General features: G+C 54.4%; 1 protein-coding gene across 1 annotated transcript; it reads right to left on the reverse strand.

Annotated features, from left to right (window-relative positions):
• Positions 1-5,670: 5,670 nt before the first annotated feature.
• Positions 5,671-19,506, reverse strand: SERPINA12 (serpin family A member 12). The gene is made up of 5 exons (XM_070402224.1): positions 19,342-19,506; positions 12,515-13,165; positions 10,577-10,847; positions 7,748-7,895; positions 5,671-6,184 (listed from the first exon to the last, which is right to left on the reverse strand). The coding sequence occupies exons 2-5, from the start codon at positions 13,146-13,148 to the stop codon at positions 5,993-5,995; spliced, it is 1,245 nt and encodes a 414-aa protein (XP_070258325.1). The 5' UTR covers positions 13,149-13,165; positions 19,342-19,506; the 3' UTR covers positions 5,671-5,992.
• Positions 19,507-20,168: the final 662 nt, after the last annotated feature.

The raw sequence follows: 20,168 nt of genomic DNA on the forward strand, positions 1-20,168 counted from the left end.
GATCTCTCACTGACCTGCGTGGTCTGGCCTCCGTCGGTCCCTCTAACTTCATCACCCAACTCAAAGGCCCTTGCTCGGGGCTGGGCTGCTATGCCCAGCCATTCTGCCTGTGTTTATGATCCTCACGTGATATTTGCACTTCCTCCTCATGGAGTGTTCTTCCTTCCCCCTCCTCAAACGTTCCCCCTAATTGATTTTTATTTATTGTTTAGGTCCTAGCTCTTGTGAATTCCTCAAGGAGGCTCTCTCTGACCACCCAGGTAAGGAAAATTCCTTCTATTAAATGTTTTTTAGTACCATGCACCTCAGCGAAACTCCACTGTCATAATCTCCCATTCATTTGTGTGACTGGAAATTTAATCAAGGTGGTTGCCTCTCTTGTTCTCCCTGTACATCGCTGTATGGCCAAGGCTCAGGGCTCAGGGCGTGTTTGATGAGTGAATGAATGAGTATGGGAATGTAAGTGAGTAATTTACCTCTGAGGGTTGATCTGACTGGAAATGAGCAAGAGAGACTCTTTCAAGGCCTCTTAGTGCTAATGAAGGTGATAGGTATGTACACATATGAAATTCGAGTTGACTTACACTTCTGGCCAAGACAGTAACTGCCTTTGGACATTTAAATCATTAGAAAATTTTCTAAAACACTCGAGACGCTGAAGAAAACAAGAAGAAACAATTAGACACTGGGCAGCACGGGCGGAGAAGGGAGACGCGCGGGGGACCCTGTGAATGCCCAGTTGCTGCCCAGGGCGCTTTCTGTCCAGGGAAGGAGCTGAGGCGCATGGCAGGCTCCCTGGGCCCAGGAGACGGAGTGCGTTGTCTGAGGAAGCCCCGGAAGCCCAGCTGAGCTGCGGAGGTGGGCATGAGCTTAAGACCAAACCGGAGCTGAGCTCTGTGTGCATAAACCCTCTGAGGCTAGCCCCCAAAATAAAAAAGGAATCCCCGAAGCCCCCAAACCAAGACAAGGAACTACTGGATGTACTCGGAACAACCCCCAGAGTTCACATAACGTGGGGAGATACTTAGATTATGGTCAGCGGGGGTGAGGAGACCTCATTGAATACCTGGGGCATTCAGGACAGAGCCTACTTGCTGCCTCTTGAAATTAGGGCTGAACTGACTGGTTTAAAACTACTCTGGCCCGGCCGGCGTGGCTCAGTGGTTGAGTGGTTGGAGGTCACAGTTGAATGTGCAGTCTGGGCACAAGCTTGTGTTGTGGGCTTGATCCCCAGTAGGGGGTGTGTAGGAGGCAGCGGATCAGTGATGCTCATCATTGATGTTTCTATCTCTCCCTTCTCCCTTCCTCTCTGAAATCAATAAAAACATATTTAATTTAAAAAAGCTACTCTAGTCTGGCTGGCGTGGCTCAGTGGCTGAACGCCGACCTATGAACCAGGAGGTCATGGTTCAATTCCCAGTCAGGACACATGCCCGGGTTGCAGGCTCGATACCCAGTGCGGGGCATGCAGGAGGCAGCCAATCCATGATTCTCTCTCCTCGTGGATATTTCTCTCTCTCTCTCTCCTCTCTCCCTTCCTCTCTGAAATCAATAAAAGTATATTTTAAAAAAATAAATGAAAAAGTTACTCTAGATCAGTGATGGCGAACCTTTTGAGCTCGGCGTGTCAGGATTTTGAAAAACCCTAACTTAATTCTGGTGCCATGTCACATATAAAATTTTTTTGATAATTGCAACCATAGTAAAACAAAGATTTATATTTTTGATATTTATTTTATGTATTTAAATGCCATTTAACAAAGAAAAATCAACGAAAAAAATGAGTTCGCGTGTCACCTCTGACACGCGTGTCATAGGTTCGCCATCACTGGTCTAGATACACTGACAAGGCTTGAAAACATGCAAGTACCTGATAATTAGTTGACTGTCAAAACAGGTGTCAACACACTATAAAGAAAGGTAAAAAAATCCAGACCAAAAAAGGGGAATGTCACAATGACCAGCATCCAATACAAAATTGCTAGATGTTTTAATAAATATAAAAATGTAATCCCAGACCAGATGGAAAAATCAGTCAATAGAAATAGACCCAGCTATAGCTGGGATTATGAAACTAACAGGCAAGAACTGTAAAACATCTACTTAAAATATGCTTAAGTAAAGAACACTGTAATATCATGTGAGAAAAGTCAAAACTATGAAAAAGCATCAAATCAAACTTTCAGAGATGAAAAATTCAATATCCAAAATGAAAACTCACTGGCTAGGTTTAAGAGAAAAGGTGTAGAAAAAAAGATCAGTGAGCTTGAAGACATAGCCATAGGAACTATCTATGGAGAGAGTGAACTGTGGGAAAAAAAATAATAGCAGAGCCCCGGCAACCCGCGGGACAAAAGCAGGAAGTCTACCGTGGGCAGTTGGCGTTCTAGGCTAAAGGGGGCCAGGGAGACCAGAGGAACTTTTGAAGAAATAATGGCCAGAAGCATGTGTAACTCACTCTGTGTAAACTAATCTAATAAAGAAGACCAAACACAATAAAAGGGAATGAATGTGGCCCTGCCCAGGCCCCCTTGTTGGATCTCACATGATTCCATCTCTAGATGGCCCTCCCCACTCACCACCTGACAGGCCTTTCCATCCTGCAGCTCCTTCTGCATCGCCCATTCCAGAGACTTCCCGAGTCCCACAGAAAGCCCGCCCCTCCCGGGAGCAGACCACACCTGAGTGCCCACAGCAGTTTACCTTCCTGTGTGTCTGTCCCCGGTCAGATCGCCTGGACCTTGTGTGACTTCCTCTAGAGCAGGGACTGTGATCAGCGAGTGACGGGACGAGGGAGCAGAATGCCGGGCAGGTGTGGGAGGACGCTGGAACCCTGAGGGCCAGGCTCTGTTGAGTCACCCACCCCCAGTACTTGAAGCAGTTGGCAGTCTGAATGAGTTTAGGGTTTCCCAAGGTTGGTTAATTGTCCAGAGAAACTGGTCTCATTAAAGTGCAGATTCCCAGGCCCCACCAAGAGCTACTGAGTCACTTTCCAGGGAAAGACCAAAAGACTTGGGAGTGAGGGGATCTGGGTCTTCCTGCCCCCCAAGCTCTGCCCTTGCCCCCCCCCCCCCCGAGAGCAGCTCCCCAGGAATACCCCCCAGCTCAGAGCTCCTGTTCCTGGGACCTCAGGGCCTCCCAGAAAGGGAAGGCCGCCTCTCCAATTGATCGGACCCACCCAGCTCAATTGATTGGCGCAGCGGGAGCAGATGCAGACCCTGGAGCCTCATCTCAGGCCTGTTTCTCAGAACCTCTCGGCCAGGGCAGCCCTGGCTAGTCGCCGCTTTTCCTGACTCTGGAATCCCCTGCCTGCCTCACACACTTTAATGCTTCTGTCCCACTGCTGGATTGTGGAGATCTTCATATCACTTTTAAAACCTGGCTACATCTTCATATTTTTCTCTTTTAAATTATTTTAAAATTTCACCTATATCTGCTGTTGATTGCGGAGCAGATTCGGTGAGATTAAGTGTCTTAACTAATCTCACAAACCAAACCCCGGGCAGAGCGGGGCTGGGGCCTTCCGCCGGCCTGGCTCCGGGGCCTCCCAGCGACTCCAGCCCCTCCGAGGCCCGGCCGCAGTCCGCACAGGAAACGCCACGGCATGCAGCGCCGTGGCTTGAGCCCAGGACAGATGGAGGGTGCTAGTGAGAACAACTGCTGAAATCCAAATAAAGTTTATTTTTTAAATTATTTATTTCTCCGTTACAGTTGACATTTCATTTAACAAAGCAGAGCAGGCCTCGGCCCCGGCTGCAGCGGTGACAGTCTCGGTGGAATTTAATCAGAGGTTTGTTTTGTGTGTGTTTTTACAGTTAACTTCTCTTTGTGGCAAGTTGTCTGGGTTTTGATACTAATTTTTCAGTTTAAACACATTTCTTTTGTTTTTCTAAAGCTGATTTAAAGGTCTGATAAGGCTGATTTATTATTGAGCAAATAATAGTGCAGAATCGACAAGGCTTCTGCCACGGCCGTGGGAACCATCCAGGAATGAGTGAAACCTGGGAAACGAGCAGCAGCCGAGAGCGTGTTTCCCAAGGAGAAAGGTGCCTTGGCCTTGCTCCCCAGACTGGGCCCGGATGGGACGAAGCTGGCAGCCTGGGAACGCTCCCTGGGCTGGGCCCGGATGGGATGAAGCTGGCAGCCTGGGAACGCTCCCTGGGATGGGCCCGGCTGGGACAAAGCCAGCCATGTGACCCTGAGCTCTCCCTGGGCTTTTCCCTGCCGGGCACACCACCTGGCATGTAGTAGATGCTCAGTAAACACCGGTGACTCAGTGGACGCATGGAAAGATGAACATGGAGGTGACACTTTGGCGCCAGCTGACTCCTGTCAGATGGGCCTTTGAACCCTGGCTTCCTGGCATTGGGCACTTCCATTCTTGGTTGGGGCTGAGCCCCTCCTGTCATCAAGAGCACCCCTGAGTGGCATCTCCTGGGCAGAGGCTCCAGGGCCCGGTCATGCAGCAGAGCAGAATCACAAAACTCATTGTCTCAGCAGGGAGTGCCACTCCCAGGGAGGCCGACCTGCCCACCGCAGCCCCGCCAGCACCTCTAGTCTCCCTGACCTGCTCCACTTAATGTTCCGATTCGTTTATGGGCCCTGTGGCCTACCATCTGCCCACAGCGTCCACAAGAACAGGAGCTCTGTGCATGCTGTTCACGGCACAGGGTGACACTCAGCAAATATTTGCTGGATGAATGGATAAGTGTCCCAGCTCTGTGCTGCTTCACTGTGTGACCACAGGCACATCACGTGTCTTCCCGAGCCTCACTTTCCTCATCCGCCGAATGGGCTGGTCACTAACTGGAAGGTCCAGCGGGGCGCGGGTTGGAGAATGCACCTCCACAGGCTCGGCTGGGAGAGGCACTCAGTGAGCCGGTGGCGAGAAGTCAGGATCCACTCATTCCTGCTGGTCGGTCAGTCCACAAGCATGTGGCCCGAAGGCTTCACGGAAGGAGAAGGGTGAGTGACACCTGAGGGGAACGGGTGGTGTGGGAGAGAGGGAGCGAGCAGAGCATCCGGTGGGGTGGAGGGTGGCCTGAGCAGAAGCGGGAGGCGGCTACACAGCGGGTGCGCCTGCGGACTCGGGTGAAGATCAGGCCTAGCTTCCCTCCCAGAGCAGAGCCGAGGTCTGGAGGGGCTGGCGGGCTGGGACATGGGGCTTGCAGCTCAGTCTTCCCTCACCACGACATGCACTGGGCACTGGGGACACAGGGAGCCCAGCCTCAGTCCGAGGGACCCTTACAGCAGATGAGTTTGCCTCGGTCACCCTCCAACTAACACCTGCAGCAGCTGTCCCGGGTCTCCCGTGAGGCCTGCAGTCTCCTGTGGCCCACAGGCCCGAGCACCTCCCCGGCTCCCACCCGCTCCTGCCTCAGCCTGTTGCTCTGGCAACATGAATCTCATTTCAGGTCACTGTCCATGCCACCTTCCCACCCCAGGGCCTATGCACATGCCGTTCCCTCTACTTGGTAGAGTCTCCCTCTGTCCCACCCAACTCCCCCCCTTTTTTTCTTTCTCAGAATGAAAGTATGGCTGTGAAGTAGGAATTCAGCAGAAAAATATTTAAGATGTGCAGTAGTCGCCTTTTGAGTAAAGTTAGTTTAAAAGGAAGATGAATAAACCGCTAGAGCTTGGACTCAATTTCTATTCGAAAGACAACTAGTACTTTAGGTATTTATTAAATCACAGCACTCCTCTGCCGCGGGGGGTGCGGGGGGGGGGTGGTGGAGGGAGGGGGAGAGACGGGGGGCGGGTAGAGGGAGGGATCACTTCCATCCTGGAGGGAGGAGGAGGGGGGAAGGCAGGGGGGTCTAATCCCAGGTGTGAAAGGAGGGAGGGCAGGACGGAAGCCTGGGCGCCAGCAGTGCCGCCTGCTTGGAGCTCATGAGGAGGTGGGAGCGGGTGCCGGTGAACCTGTGGTCGCAGCCTGGGGGAAGGAAGCGTTGTCAGCCCCGGGCCACGGGCTCTGCGCAGACTGCACCCCTCCTTATGTGCCGGTGGGGTTAGTGATCTTCCCCATGAAGAGCATGGTCGGCGTGAGGTTCTCTGCAATCATCAGCAGGAAGGCTCTGTTCAGCTTGAAGGTTAGCGGCCTCTCCATGGGCAGCGTCTGCATGCCGGAGCCCGCGGCCCCCTCCGAGCCCTTCTCGTCAATCTTCAGCTTGGCCTTGTGCACCGCCTGTGGGGACCGGAAGCGAGGTCAGTGTTGCCACACGACTCGGAGACTCAGGTGAGCCAAGGACAGCGGAGGCTCAGAGGGAGAGGCCGCAACCGAAGTTGCTCAGCTCAGCAGTCACCGCTGGTGCTGCCTCCCGAACTCCCGCTGTCACCTGTCACACTAACGGGTACTCAGCAAGGAGGTGCAGCGTGAGGGCAACCAGGCAGGGGGAGCACCCTGTGGGGCCGGGGTGGGGGTGGAGGGGGTGCTGTCCTTCCTGGGGATTACAGGGAAGCCAGTGCTGTGATGGAGCCTCAGCTCCATGGACGGGAGGTGGTGTCCTGCCCGAGGCCTCTGGCCCCTCACTCTCCTCCGCTCCCCCGGTGGGTGGCTGGTGGGTGGTTACGAGGGAGCCAGATGCCAGGCCGGCTGTTGGACGTGTCTGGGACCCCACATCCATCCCAGGACCATCAGCACCTGCAACCAGGCGATCGACACTGGGAAAGGGATGGGCTTCTGTGAAACGCTGACACATTTCATTCCATTTCACAGAGGCCGAACCGCTCCCACCGGGCCAGGAGCTGTGCCCACACAGGCTCGGCTGTGGGCTCCCCCGCTGCGGAAGGACACGGCGCTGGGCTCCGTGAGGCCTGCAGGAGGGGTGGCTGGTGCGACCCTTTCTAAGATGTCTGCGCAGGGAAGTTTAAGGTGAGAAGACTCTATTAGCTCTTTTTCTTCCTTTTGCAAACTGGAAAGTAACCCTGAGTTGGAGCTGGTCGCCAGCTCAGCATGGCAATTCGGATGCCTCCCGATGGACCTGACCTTCACACTGAGCACCAGGCAGTCCCCACCCCCACCAGCCTTGTGCCATGTGCTCCCCTCCTGGAAGCTCCCCCCGACCCACTTCTGCATGTTGAAATCTTTCCCCCCTCAGTTCCCTTTTAACCTAATAGGAGGATTGCTAGATAAAATACAGGCCATCCAGTTACATTTTACTTTTAGATAAATGATGGAGTTTTTGTGTAAGTATATCCCATGTACTATCTGGGCCATACTTACACTAAAACAAATCATCACTTATCTAAAATTTAAACTTACCTTTGTGCCTGTATTTCATCTTCTAAATCTGGGGACCCTACCCCAAGTGTGCCTCTCTGCTTGCCCCCGACAGGCAGGTGCTCAGCCTGCTGGAGGCCACAGGCCCTTTGCTTGCTCATCTCTTAATCATGCAGACCATGTGCACGACCTACTCCCAACAGGCCGGTGACGCCTTTGAGTGAGGGTCCGGCTCAGACCCAGACCCGTTCTAAGGCCTCATCAGTGTTCCGGGCCTTGAACAAGTGTCTGTTGCACTGAATCAACTTCCAGAACAGCACCGGGAGTGGGTGCTCATTTCACAGCCTGAAAGCATGAGGCTGGGGAGGGTCCCGATCCCCCGGGAGCACATGGCTGGAGGGGCAGGGCTGGAGTCGAACCCGGCCTGACCATGGGTGGCTTTCCGGCTTGTTCGGCGGCTGGGATGGGGGCTCGGTGAAGGATGGGGGCCTGTGCCCCAGGGGTGATGCCCAGGCCGGGCAGGCTTACCTCACCCACTTTCAGGCTTCGATTAGGGACTATCCTGATGAGATCACCATGTTCCTGGAAGATTTTGGTGATGCCCAGGTGGGAGAGGGTCTTCTTTAGGTCGTAGGTGCCAGTGATGGAGAACCTGGGCAAGGACACGTCCACAACCCTGGGGAGTGTGAGGTGACAACGTGAGGGCAGGCCCCAGGGTAGGTGGTGAGCGAGACACTCCTCCCAGACGTGGAAGCTCAGGCTGTTTCCTTACGCACAGAATGAGGAGGGTCTCTCAACCCTTCACATGCCCCAGCCCCGAGCTGCCCCAACCCAGCAGGCCTGACACCAGCGGCAGCGAGGCCTGAGCTCCCAGCAGGTGGCACCGGTCACAGCCACTCGGAGCTCATGCCTCACTCTCTAAGCCACCGTGCGACCATCATGGTGCCCATGGCACCCAGGGCAGTGAGCGAGCTCATGCGGTGCTCGGAGGCGCTCGGCAGTCAGTGGCCAGCGCGTGCTCACCCCAGCCCTGGAGTTAGCAGCTGCACATCCTCCGAGGGTGGGCCTTGGGTTCCTGTCCTCGGGCCCTGAACCCCATTTCTGCTTGCCTCTCCAAGAACCCAGGCTGCCTTGGTCTCCTTCCTCTCCGCACCCTCATAAATGGTGTTGATTTGACCATTCTCAGGAGCAGAGCCCCTGCTGTAATAACCCCCATCCCAATAAACAAAACATCTCTGCTGGGGCCTGGCTGGTGTGGCTCAGTTAGTTGAGCATCATCCATGCATCGAGGGGTTGCTGGTTTGATTCCCAGTTGGGGCACATGCCCAGGTTGCAGGCTCAATCCCCAGGAAGGGGTGCAGCAGGAGGCAGCCGATTGATGTTTCCCTCTTGCATCAGTGTTTCTCTCTCTCTCTCTCTCTCTCTCTCTCTCTCTCTCTCTCTCTCTCTCTCTCTTTCTCTCTCTCTCTCCTCTCTCTCTCTCTCAAATCAAGCAAACATACTGAAAAGAAAATATCTCCTGTGGCTCTGAGTCACCTCTCCAGCTTCCAGGCCACATCTTTTCTTTCATTCACAGCAGAAGTTGTACCTACAACTTCCTCCACGTCCTCCCATCATCGCCCCAGCCCACTCTAATCAGGCGTGTCCTCCGCATGCTACCAGAGCAGCTCTTCCCAGAGTTGCTGCCGACCTCCGCTTGCTGGGTCCAACAGCGAGCTCTCAGGGGCCAGCGCTAGACAGCTGATCCAGCTTTTTAAAAAAAATATGTTTTTATTGATTCAGAGAGAGGAAGGGAGGGATAGGAACATCAATGATGACAGAGAACCATTGATCAGCTCTCTCCTGCAGGCCCCACACTGGGGATGGAGCCCGTAACCCAGGCCTGTGCCCTGACCAGGAATCAACCCTGACTTCCTGGTTCATAGGTCGATGCTCAACCACTGAGCCACGCCGGCCGGGCCATCTTTCCATCTCGAAGCACTCCAACCCAAGCCCACGCCCTCCAGCTCTCTCCTCCCTTCAGCAGCCACCCCCTCTCACCCTTGGCTGCCTCCACCTTGTCACCTGTCGCACTGCTGTGATGCTCAAGTCTCAGCCCTTGGTCTCCTTCTTTTTTCTCTCTTCTCCTTCCCTGGGGATCTCATGCATTGTCATCGCTTTAAATGCCAGAGACAGGCTCAATGACTCCCAAACTTACCTTCCCCCCCATCCAGTCATTCAAGTATCTATTAAGTGCCTGCTGTGTACCAGCTGCTGTTCCCATTGCTGAGGTACATCTATGAGAGGAACAGGCAAAACCCATGCCCCCGAGCTTGTGCTCTCACAGGAAGACAGGCAATAAAATGAGCAGAGGAGAAAGGAGACATATGCACTACTCTCTGTAATACTTTAAACCAGGGGTCCTCAAACTTTTTAAACAGGGGGCCAGTTCACTGTCCCTCAGACCGTTGGAGGGCCGGACTAGAGTTTTAAAAAAAACTATGAACAAATTCCTATGCACACTGCACATATCTTATTTTGAAGTAAAAAAACAAAACGGGAACAAATACAATATTTGTATTTGAATGTGGCCCACGGGCCGTAGTTTGAGGACCCCTGCTTTAAACAATAACATTTAAAAACAAGCCAACGTGGCATAGATGCAGACAGGCAGTCTGCGTATAAGAAGGCAGGATATGGTAGGGAAAAACACAGATGAACTCACAGGAGCCAGGCACGCTGGAGTAAAGGGCAGGTTTGGGCACTGCATGGAGGCAAAGGAGGCAAGTTGGTTTTGTTTTTTTTTCTGGGTGAAATGAAGATCGGCCAGAGGGTTCTGAACAGAGAAGTAACGTGGTCTGGCTGAGGGTTTAAAAGGTTCATTTCGTCAGCTCTGTTAGGAATATCCTCTTGATGGTGAAGGGCAGGGCCCAGAGGTGATGCTGGGAGACCATTTGGAAGATGTTCAGGTCATAGAAGTGGGAAGGATCAGGCTCCAGATATATTTCAAATGGGGCTGACGGGGTCCCTGGCAGACTGAGGGGCCAGGGGAGAGGAAGTGGTCAAGGAGGACCCCAGGGTTTTAAACGTGGGCAACTAAGAGGATGGAGTCACCACTGAGGAGACGGAAGCTGGAGGAGGTTCCCTAAGGGGAGATGGGGATGTTCCTGCTGGACACGTTGCGACTGAAATGTCTCGGGCATCCGGGGAGGTCCTGGGTGAGCAGACGGATGCATGACCCTGGAGACAGGGATAGGGTAAGAGCCCAGTCACCTGGGAGAGAAGAAGTAGAGAGAGTAGGCGGAAAAACAAGAAGGAGGGAGAGGAGGAGGGAAGGGAGGAGGACGGAAGAAGCTACACACACCAGACCCCCTTTACCTCCGCACGATTAACTTCTTCCATCTGTCAAAAGTGTCCAGCTTCAGGGCCTCCTCCACCCGCTGCATGTTGCCCTTGTCGGGAAGAATGAAGGTGGCCGTGATGTTGTGGAAGTAGGGCATCTCCAGGACGGTGCAGCCGAGCTGCTCGTCATAGCCCATGGCATACATGCCCCCGTGGAACATCATGGGCACCTTCACGGGCCTGTTTTCATCCAGAAAGAAGTCTTCCTCTTTGGTTGATTTTGGGTCAAACTCGTGTAGCCACCTGGCTTCAGATGGAAGGAGGACAAAGCGGTGTGAGTGTCCTGAAGGAGAAGGGACTGGACCCCGCTAAGCACTGGTCTCTGTCCTCATGCTGAAGTTCAGGGAACGGGTTTGGAGGCTCTGGGATATCAGGACATGTCCTCAGGAGTCCCTGTTCTCATGACATGCCCCCAAGACTTCCGGTGAGGTGGGCTGGGAGTTGACTACCGGTTCCCATAGAAGCCAGGCCTGGGGCTGCTGAGCCAAGAGGAGAGCTTCCGGCAGCCCTAAGCCCAGGTTACTCCTGAGGGTGAGAAAGGCTATGGGCTGTGTCCCAGCAAAGGGGACTAGATTATACTGAGTGGGGTGATCTGGGTCTGAAGTGAGTGACAATGCCCAGCTTTATTCTAAGTCAGCCCTGGGGTTGCTGCTCTCACACGGGACTAAGCACAGTGATGGAACAGTCTGCCCTTGGGAGCCTGCTGAAGAGAGTGAACTCCCAGAGCTGGGTGTTTGGACCCCCCTTTTCTATCTTGAGGATTCTTTGATGCTGTTGGGCATAGACCCAGACCTGGGTCTTTGCACTACCTTCAAAGACCCACCATTCAAATTCTCACTCTACTGTTCTACATGGATAACCTTTGCAGGTGTCTTACCCTCCCTGGGCCTCAGTGTCCTTATATGGAAAGGGAATATTGATGGAGACCTCCTAGGGCTGCTGAGAGCCTGGGAAAAGGTTGCACAGCATAGCGACTGTGTATAGTAAGTGTTGAGTGAATGCTAGTCATCATCTGCATCATCATCACCATGGTTCTTGTAGTCTAGGGGATGCAGGGACTAAAGGAATTTCCAGATTCCCCTTTCTTCCTCTGCTTTGGGAAGACTGAGATTTCAGTCTGCCATTTTCACTCCCTTCCCACTCCCCCGCTATTGCCACTCATCTCCCTGGGATTTTGGGAGAATTGAACTTCCATGTTCAGAACCATCTGCTGACAGCCCAGCAGTCATCTTGTGTGGCCTGAGGGCTGTTGGCCTCTGATTCTTAACTATGTTGGCCAACCTTTGTGTGAACGTGTAGGTGTGTATGGTGGGCGGGATGACGCGTGGATTTGGGAATATTCTTCCACCTTCCTTTTCACTCTTACCCTGAGACTTGAGAATCTACAGGGTTTGATAGGCGATCAAAGCAACCACCAAAGTGGTCATCATCACCATCCCCAACAACACGATCACCATCCCGGGCGTCTACTTAGAATGATGGAAAGTGCACATCTCCTGGGCCAAGAGAAGTGGGTTTGAGTTCTCACTTCCATTGACTGGCTTTGTGACTGAGTAAGTCAACTAATGTCTCTCTAAATTTCACTTTCCTTTTCTAAGAAATGAGGAAAAGAATGTCACTGCAACCTCTGTAACCAGCGTTGTGTTAGGATAATCAGTAATGATGAAAAGCGCACATGGAGAGTATTTAGACTTCACAGAGTTCATTGTGCATACATGTTTGCTTCGAATACCCATGACTGCCCTATGAGTTATGTAGCAAGGTACTCATTTTGCAGATAGGAAAAGTGAGCCTTTGAGAGATTAATCACTTATGAATTCAAGGTCACAGAGCAAGCAGGTGGCCAACCCTGGTTTTCAATCCAAGTCTACTGGTCATGTTCTCTTTTCCATGCCAAGCTGTCCCTAGCCTTACCTCGAAAGTAAAGACAGTTGACAAGAAGCATCACAGTGCCAGGATCTATATCCTTGACCAGGTTATTGATTTTCCCCTGGGTTTTCTGACTGACATAGTCATTGATCTGCTTCTGAGCATTTTTGATGTCCTGGAAGTTGGTGGGGACGCTGTCTGCATTGTACAGGTTCTTAGCATCTGCCATAAACCTCTTCTCTGGCCGCAGCTTCCGGTCCAGGAACAAGGTGTTCTCGAGGCTCAGCTGGAGGTCCTCGGTCTTCTGGTTCAGCCTCTGGATAAGGTAATGGAAACCCTCATGAAGGTCTTTCTCCGGCATATTCCTGAAGTTGAGGCCCTGCTGGATCTCGGCCAGCGTGGAGTTCTGGGCACCCAGACTCAGCATGGCGAAGGCGGTGGAGATGCTCATGGGGGAGAAGAAGATGTTCTTGCTGGGGCCAGTGGAGGCCATCCTCTTGTACAGCTCGAAGCCGAAGCCCACGTTCCGCCTGGCGAGCTCCTGGGCTGCCCTCCTGCCCTGCTGCTCTTGGTCCCGGCTCACGGCGCCATGATTCTTTGGGGAAAAGCTGGGGTTCCGAAGACCTTCTACAGTGAGGAAGCCAGCCAGCAGCAGGCCCAGGCCCAGCGTGAAGTTCATCTTCCTCGGAGATTGTCCTGTGGAGGAGTAGACCTGCGGTTAGTGGGAAAAAGAACAAAAGAGCCCCACTGTGAGGAGGACATGAGAGAAGCAGTACAGTGCCTCGTGCGTGCTGTGCGCAGCGGTTTATCAGCGCGTTGGCGTCCATTATAGCATTTCACCCAGACCGTTGCCCCGGGACAAGAAAGGATTGTCCTCCTTCATAGCTGCGAGGCCTGACCAGAGGAAACAGCTCTTGTTTGTGTCCCCATCTTCCCCATCGTAGGGTGACAGAATCTCAATTCCTTTGAGGAACTGCCCCCTCTACTCCACTGGGTGACAAGAAGGAAACGCCGCAGCGTGGCCACGTGACCCCGGTGAGGCCACCAAAGTACTTCACCTCCTGCCACACTGATTGGTAAAGAAATGTGAGTGTTTCCCAAATCAGATCAGTCAGTGTCTTCCCCTGGGAATGTACAGGCGCCTTCACTCTGAGGGTCTGGCTTAATGATGCAGCCCTGGAGCCTAATGTGGCCCTGGCTTCCGTGTGTAGAAGGAGAGAAGAGAGAGCACGAGAGAAATGGGGAGAAATACTTGGTGACATCTTTGGAGTCCCTGGATCAAGCTTTACCTAAAGACCAACAACCTCTAATTTTCCAAGTTATGAGCCAATAAATTTCCTTTTGAGGGTTGGCTGCTATGAGTTGGATTTTCCCCCTTACAACCAAAAGAGTATTCACTAATTTGTAGAAGTCCAGCGCTTGGTCTGGGATCCCCTGTAAGTGGGGACTATGCACTCCAGAACCCAGGTCTCTGTCACACCTTCTTCCCTGTATTGTTCCCGGGAAGAGAAGGGGCAGAGTGATGAAGAGGACAAGTCCTGGTGGCTGTAGGACTGCTGCTCCTTTCACCACCTCTCAGCGTGGACATCTCCCCACAGGGCTGTGAGCTTCGGGGGGGACATGCTTTTCATGTTTTATTCTCCCTTCACCGTGAGCTCTCATGCTGTGTAGAGCTGCCAAAAGCATGGTCATCCCCAAAGCTTGCTGACTTCTCTAGTTGGCCATGCTGCTATCAGTGATCTTTACACCAACTTGTACGTCAGCTAAAGGCAGATTTCTTTGCTTGGTCCTCTGTTCTCTCTCTGTTTTCTTTCCTGAAATTTATATCTTCCTGGATCTGAGCTGGTGGGGAAGAGCGAAGGCCATCTATGCTGTGTTGTCGTGAGCTCCTGAGAAGCAGAACTGGGATGAGGAGTCAAGCGTGCGTTACTTATTGAGCGCGTGCTCTTAGGAGGAGTGGGAAGCGAGGAAAGCAGGTCAGGAAAGGGACGGAGCCAGGAGGATGTGGCTGCTACAGGTAACATCCAGCCTTGACCTGATCCACAGGGGCAGGCCCTGGAGCCAAAGCACATGGCGGCATTGCGCCCATGAGGCAGGGTTCTGGCTTTTCAGAGGGGATCTGTCCATCAGTGGCTGTGTCTGCCCCAGGGTGCAAGGGCTGGGGTGTCACTTGCTATCAGACAAGGGCAGTTTTCTGGAGTGGGGAGGGCAACAGTGAGCGGGCAGCGGCCCACCTCAGCACCACAGCCTAGGGAAATGGGCCCAGCACCGGCAGGTCCCCCAAAGCTACGTGGAGGGGCCTCTTTCTATTGACTGAATGGGGGAGCACCATTTCCCCAAGTGGGTTGTGCCCCAAACCCTCTACGCCGGGTACTGTGGACGGAGCCATCATCAGAGCAAAATGGGTCTTCAAGAGGCTCGTGGCGGAGTAAGAGCATGCTAGCACATATACTCGCCGTGCCCACACCCCCTCCCTCAGGCAGCCAGCGCCCAGGGACAGAGGACCGTCCCCAGCCCGAAGGGGCTCTGGTTGGGTGACCACAATTCCCCTCTAGTGACTGGTCAGGAGTTGGCCCGGATGCAGTCAGCCCACTGAGTTCCACCCTGACCGGACCAGGGTGGGCGGGTGATGTAAGTGACGTGGGGGTGGGGGGGGGGGGGGAGTGTGAATCGCAGGCTCTTTGCTGAGATGTTAGGATGCTGCCCTGTTCCAGCCTCTGGTGTCCTGGGAAGGAAGGTGTAGACGCCAGGGGCTTCCATAGCCATGTGCCCGAGGAGAGAGTGACCCTGGGACAGAGCCAGAATGTGAAGAGGGTGCAGGTCAGGGCTCCGTAGAGACCCTGGAGCTGGGCCACCCTGAGCCCCTGCCGCTAGCTTCCAGTGACGCTGGCGTGAGTTACGTGGTCAGTTACTGAAGCCAAAAGCATCCTGACAAATACAAGTATAATGTCTTTATTGATTTTTAGAGAGAAAGGGGAAGAGAGAGAGAGAAACATCGATGTGAGAAAATCAATCAATTGCCTCCCACACCCACCCTGACCAGGCATCAAACCCACAGCCAGGGCATGTGCCCTGACCAGGAATCAAACCAGCGACCTTTCAGTGCATTGGACGATGCTCAACTCATTGAGCCACTTGGTATATGCCCCAAGAAGTCAGGAGTCCCGGCCCTGACCGTACGCCTATTGCTGTGTGACACTGGGGAGAACTCCCCCCCCCCCGCCCCGCCCTCCCGAGCCTGGTGATGTCTAAGCACCCTCCTCTCCCGATGACACATATTTTTTCAGTAAAAATTAAAAATAGCTGGTGATGAACAAAGGCTCAGATGGTCTGGGAATAGATTAGAGAAGAGAAGATCAGTAACCCCCAGGGTGTTTCAGAAAGGAACAGACATAGAAGATGGGGTGGCTTCGGTCTCAGGTGCGTGGGCTGGGCGGGGGAGGAGTCAGCTGGGTTGGTAACAGGAGCTTCACGTTCGCGGGGTGGGTGGCCCTCCGTGGGCACCACTCCCAGAGCCCAGGGTGGAGGGGATCAGACATCCCTGAGGAGTTCCGAGGGCACCCTCGCGGGGGCTCACCAGCCAGGTGAGGGGAAGCCTCGGAGCCCCTGCCAGACCCGGCCCAGCCCGGCCCGGAGCCGGGAGGAAACTGCTTGGAGCTCCATCCAGGAGCACTTTCTGGCACAGACACCCACACGGTTTACAGCGATGCCCAGGCAGACCGCCCCTCCCCCCCCCCCCCCCCCCCGAGTTTCAGGAACAGGAACTGATTATGGAAGTAGGAGCCTGCACGTTGGTCTTCTCCGGCTTAGGGTCTGGAGGCTGGCAGGCAGCCTCCTTGCCCTCCAGAGCTTCAAACTGTCATCTCCTAGATGGCTGGGGTGGGGGGTGGGGGTGGGGGAACGACTTTGGCCTCCTCCCCCTCGATGCTGCTCCACAACTCCCAGCCCTGGGACACAGTCTGCACCTGCCAGGTCTCAGCTGCCCCCACCTCTAAGCATTGGATCTGAGCACCGGCCTCCTGCCCAGGCCCCCCGTGTGCCCGCAGCCTGGCCTTCCCATCCGTCATCACAGGCCCTCCACTGACCCAAACGTGTCAGATGGGTGGGTACCCGTCCCAGATGCCCGAGGCTCGTTTTTGTTTATTCCATCAATTAAAATAGCTGAGCGGCTGGTTATTTCCCAAGAGATGGATAGACACCCAAGTTGAGCAACTCTCTCTCGGTTTTTATTTTGGAGGGTGTGGGTGGGTGGGAGGGTGAGGGGGCCGGCCTGTCTCTAGATACAGTAAGTAAACAAAGTGAAGAAGAAAACACAGAAACCGAGGCCGTGGCAGGACTGCAGTTCTGACTCTCCGGCCCACGCTCCCCCCGGGACCCGGGGGGTGGGGGTGGGGGTGGGGGATGACTTCCTTCCCGTCTGGAAAGAAAAGAACAGGGCTCAGGAGGCACTCCTCCTGCGGACAGCTCCAAGCAGGCGGGCCCTGCAAACCCGAGCCGGGCCTGAGCTCCGTGCCCCTCTGCGCAGGAGGGCTTGCCCACCAGATGGCTCTCGGGGGCAGCTCCCGATGAGCTGACAAGTGGGACCCGCCAATCCAAGCCCCGAAGGGGTGGGGACAGTGAGATGTGGTAGCACTTTTAACAGTGACTGATGTTAGGAAGCATTTGCAGCATGGGACAGACTGGCACCTCGGGGGGGGTGGGGGGGGGGAGGGGGATGAGGAGCGATAAACCAAAGAACTCACAGACTTATATGCACAGCCATGGACACGGGCAGTCGGGCGGTGACCTGGAGGGGTGGGGAGGAGCTGGGAGGAGGGGGAGGGGAGGGAAATGGGATACGTCTGTAATAGTATCAACAATAATGTATATATATTTTTTAAAAGCCCTTTCACACTCGTCATCGCCAGAAGCCTGCGGAGAACCCACACCACACGCGGAGCGCACGGGACACAGGTGGTCAGGCCGAGCGGCTCAGAGCCTCCTCAGCGAGCAGGGACCGCGCAGCCCGCCCACCTCTCTGGGACAGCCCCGCCATGAGGCTGACGGGCAGGAAAGATTACGTGTGTCCGTCCTCACGAGCCAATGAGACTGCGAGTTCAGGATGCTGCGGACACGTTCCCATCCTGTGAGCCTCGTGAGCCGTCTGCCAGCTGGAGTGCCGCTCACTGCCGGGCCCTTTCCTGCCCCGGCTGGACGTAGGCATCCTGCCCCGAAAGGCCCCGGCCCTCGGAGACCAGCCCTCCCCCGTCCTTCCCGGAGTTCGAGGAGCGTAAGCACGTGGGTGACCTAACTGCCCTTACCCGCGTGACGCCCGGTCCTCCCCAGCGACGGGCACTGGCCTCGGAGACCAGCAGGAAGCCCTGGGCTGGAGACCTCGGCGTGTCTGTGGTCCGCTATTCTAAGGCATCGACATTGTTTTAAGCGGAGATCACGCTAGACACATTAGTGGTTATTACTGATTTTTAAAATACTTTTACTGATTTCAGAGAGGAAAGGAGAGAGACATAGAAACATCAATGATGAGAGCATCACTGATCGGCTGCCTCCCGCATACCCACGACGGGGGATCGAGCCCGGAACCCGGGCCTGTGCCCTGACTGGGAATCAAAAGTCATCCTGCTTCATAGGTCGACGCTCAACCCCTGAGCCACGCCGGCGGGCGGTTTTATTTTGTAAAGCGAGTGATGGTCAGCCCTACCTCCCTGACTCTGTTGGAGGCGCGAGAAGACCGGGAACTCCACCTCCTGACCACTGTGGTACACGTGGTCCGCCCTCCTGCGAACCAACACAGACACCTCACCTCACCTCGAATCTGGCCCTGGAGACCTCTGCCTTCATTCTTTAAGAACTATTCTGAGCCCTTGCTGTTTGGTGCCAGGCGCCGGGCCGTGAGCCAGGCCCGAGGACTGGTCTGTGCCGATGCTGCCGACCGACCCGCGGCCTTCGGAGCCCCAACACGGTGCTCCCCTGAGAGGCAGCATCCCCCCAGCCTACAGGCCTCTCCAAACCCTCCCTCGAGGTCAGCTCTCTGCCTGGCCGTGCCTCCCGCCCTCACGACTTATCCTAGAGCAGTGATGGCGAACCTATGACATGCGTGTCAGAGGTGACACGCGAACTCATTTTTTTGGTTGATTTTTCTTTGTTAAATGGCATTTAAATATATAAAATAAATATCAAAAATATGTCTTTGTTTTACTATGGTTGCAAATATCAAAAATTTCTATATGTGACACGGCACCAGAGTTAAGTTAGAGTTTTTCAAAATGCTGACACGCCGAGCTCAAAAGGTTTGCCATCACTGTCCTAGGGCGAGGGGACACGTGGGTGTGCAAGGGCGAGGGGACACGTGGGTGTGCAAGGGCGGTGAGCATCACCTTCAGGGCCACTTGTGCTCTGAAGGGGACACTGAGTCCCAGGGAGGACATAGGCGCGATCTGCGCTCACACCCAGCATGTTGGGAGATGGAGTGGGGACCGAGGCGCCCAGCGATTCCGCACAAGTGCAAGGAGCGAGCCTCCCTTCCCGGGGGGAGTCACTAGCGTCCCCCTCAGGGAGGCAAACCGACACTGGAAACCCCCAGACACGGCTGGCCTGGCCACAGCCGTGGGGCAGAGCGGACCCGATAGGAGGCCCCTTGTCTCCCCAGACAGGCCGTTCCCCACAGCCACCCAGGACTGTCCTCTGGAGAAGCACTGGAGGGCGGCACCGGAAGCCAGGCGCCGTGAAGACGAGAGGGGCTTGCTTCCCAGACTTGGGGCTCCCGGGACGCTCTGCAGGAGCCCACCCGGTCGGTCGGGGCCTTCCTTCGATCCGAGCCCCCCCTTGACACGGACGAGAAGCCCGCGACCTCTTCAGAGGGAAGGCAGACTCACAGTGCGTTCTGGAGACGGCCCGGAGCCAGCCCGATGGGTCCGCGTCGCTGGCTCTCCTCCCTACAAGTCCATGGCCTCTGGAGCAGCAGACGGAGGCCCGTGCCTGCACGGGATGGGCAGGGATGGAGCTGGGAGCAATGGCCACTCACCTCCGGGACTTCTCGCTCCCCAGGCAGACTGGCATTCAGACCACACCTGCTGGGTGGTGGCTTCCCTAATGAAGTCCATTCTTTTTTTTTTTTTTTCAATGACTGTTATTTCCCAATAATTACCTTAGCTCACCTGGGGATCTTCTGGGGAAGAGAACACAGAAGAGATGAATAGACAATTAAATACAAAGTCTCGTGAGGAGTAACAGGAATCAAAAATTCGCATCAGCCCTGGCTGGTGTGGCTCAGTGGATAGAGCATCAGACTGTAGACCAAAGGGTCCTGGGTTCGATTCCAGCCAAGGGCACATACCTCGGTTGCAGGCTTCTCCCCAGCCCAGGCCCTGGTCAGGGCGAGTGTGGGAGGCAACCAGTCGATGTGTTTCTCTCACGTCGATGTTTCTCTCTGTCTTTCCCTCTCTCTCTTACGCTCTCTCTAAAAATCAATGGAAAAATATCCCCTGGTGAGGATTAACAACAAGGAATTCACATCGAAGTTCAAAAATTTCAAGTTGGTTTCTGATTGCGTATTTGTTGTTCTGGAGTAGTGGGGCTATGGTTTATGGTTGCCCCCCCCCCCCCCCCTATCTTTCTGTTTTCCAAGTTGTCTTGAAGGAACAGGTATTACTTTAGAATCCATTTTTAAAAGATTGGAAGTAAAATGGAGCTCTTGGCCCTC

Source organism: Myotis yumanensis, unplaced genomic scaffold (assembly GCF_028538775.1).
Source record: "Myotis yumanensis isolate MYYU_CA2020_CCGP unplaced genomic scaffold, mMyoYum1.0.hap1 SCAF_1, whole genome shotgun sequence".
NCBI lineage: Eukaryota > Metazoa > Chordata > Mammalia > Chiroptera > Vespertilionidae > Myotis > Myotis yumanensis.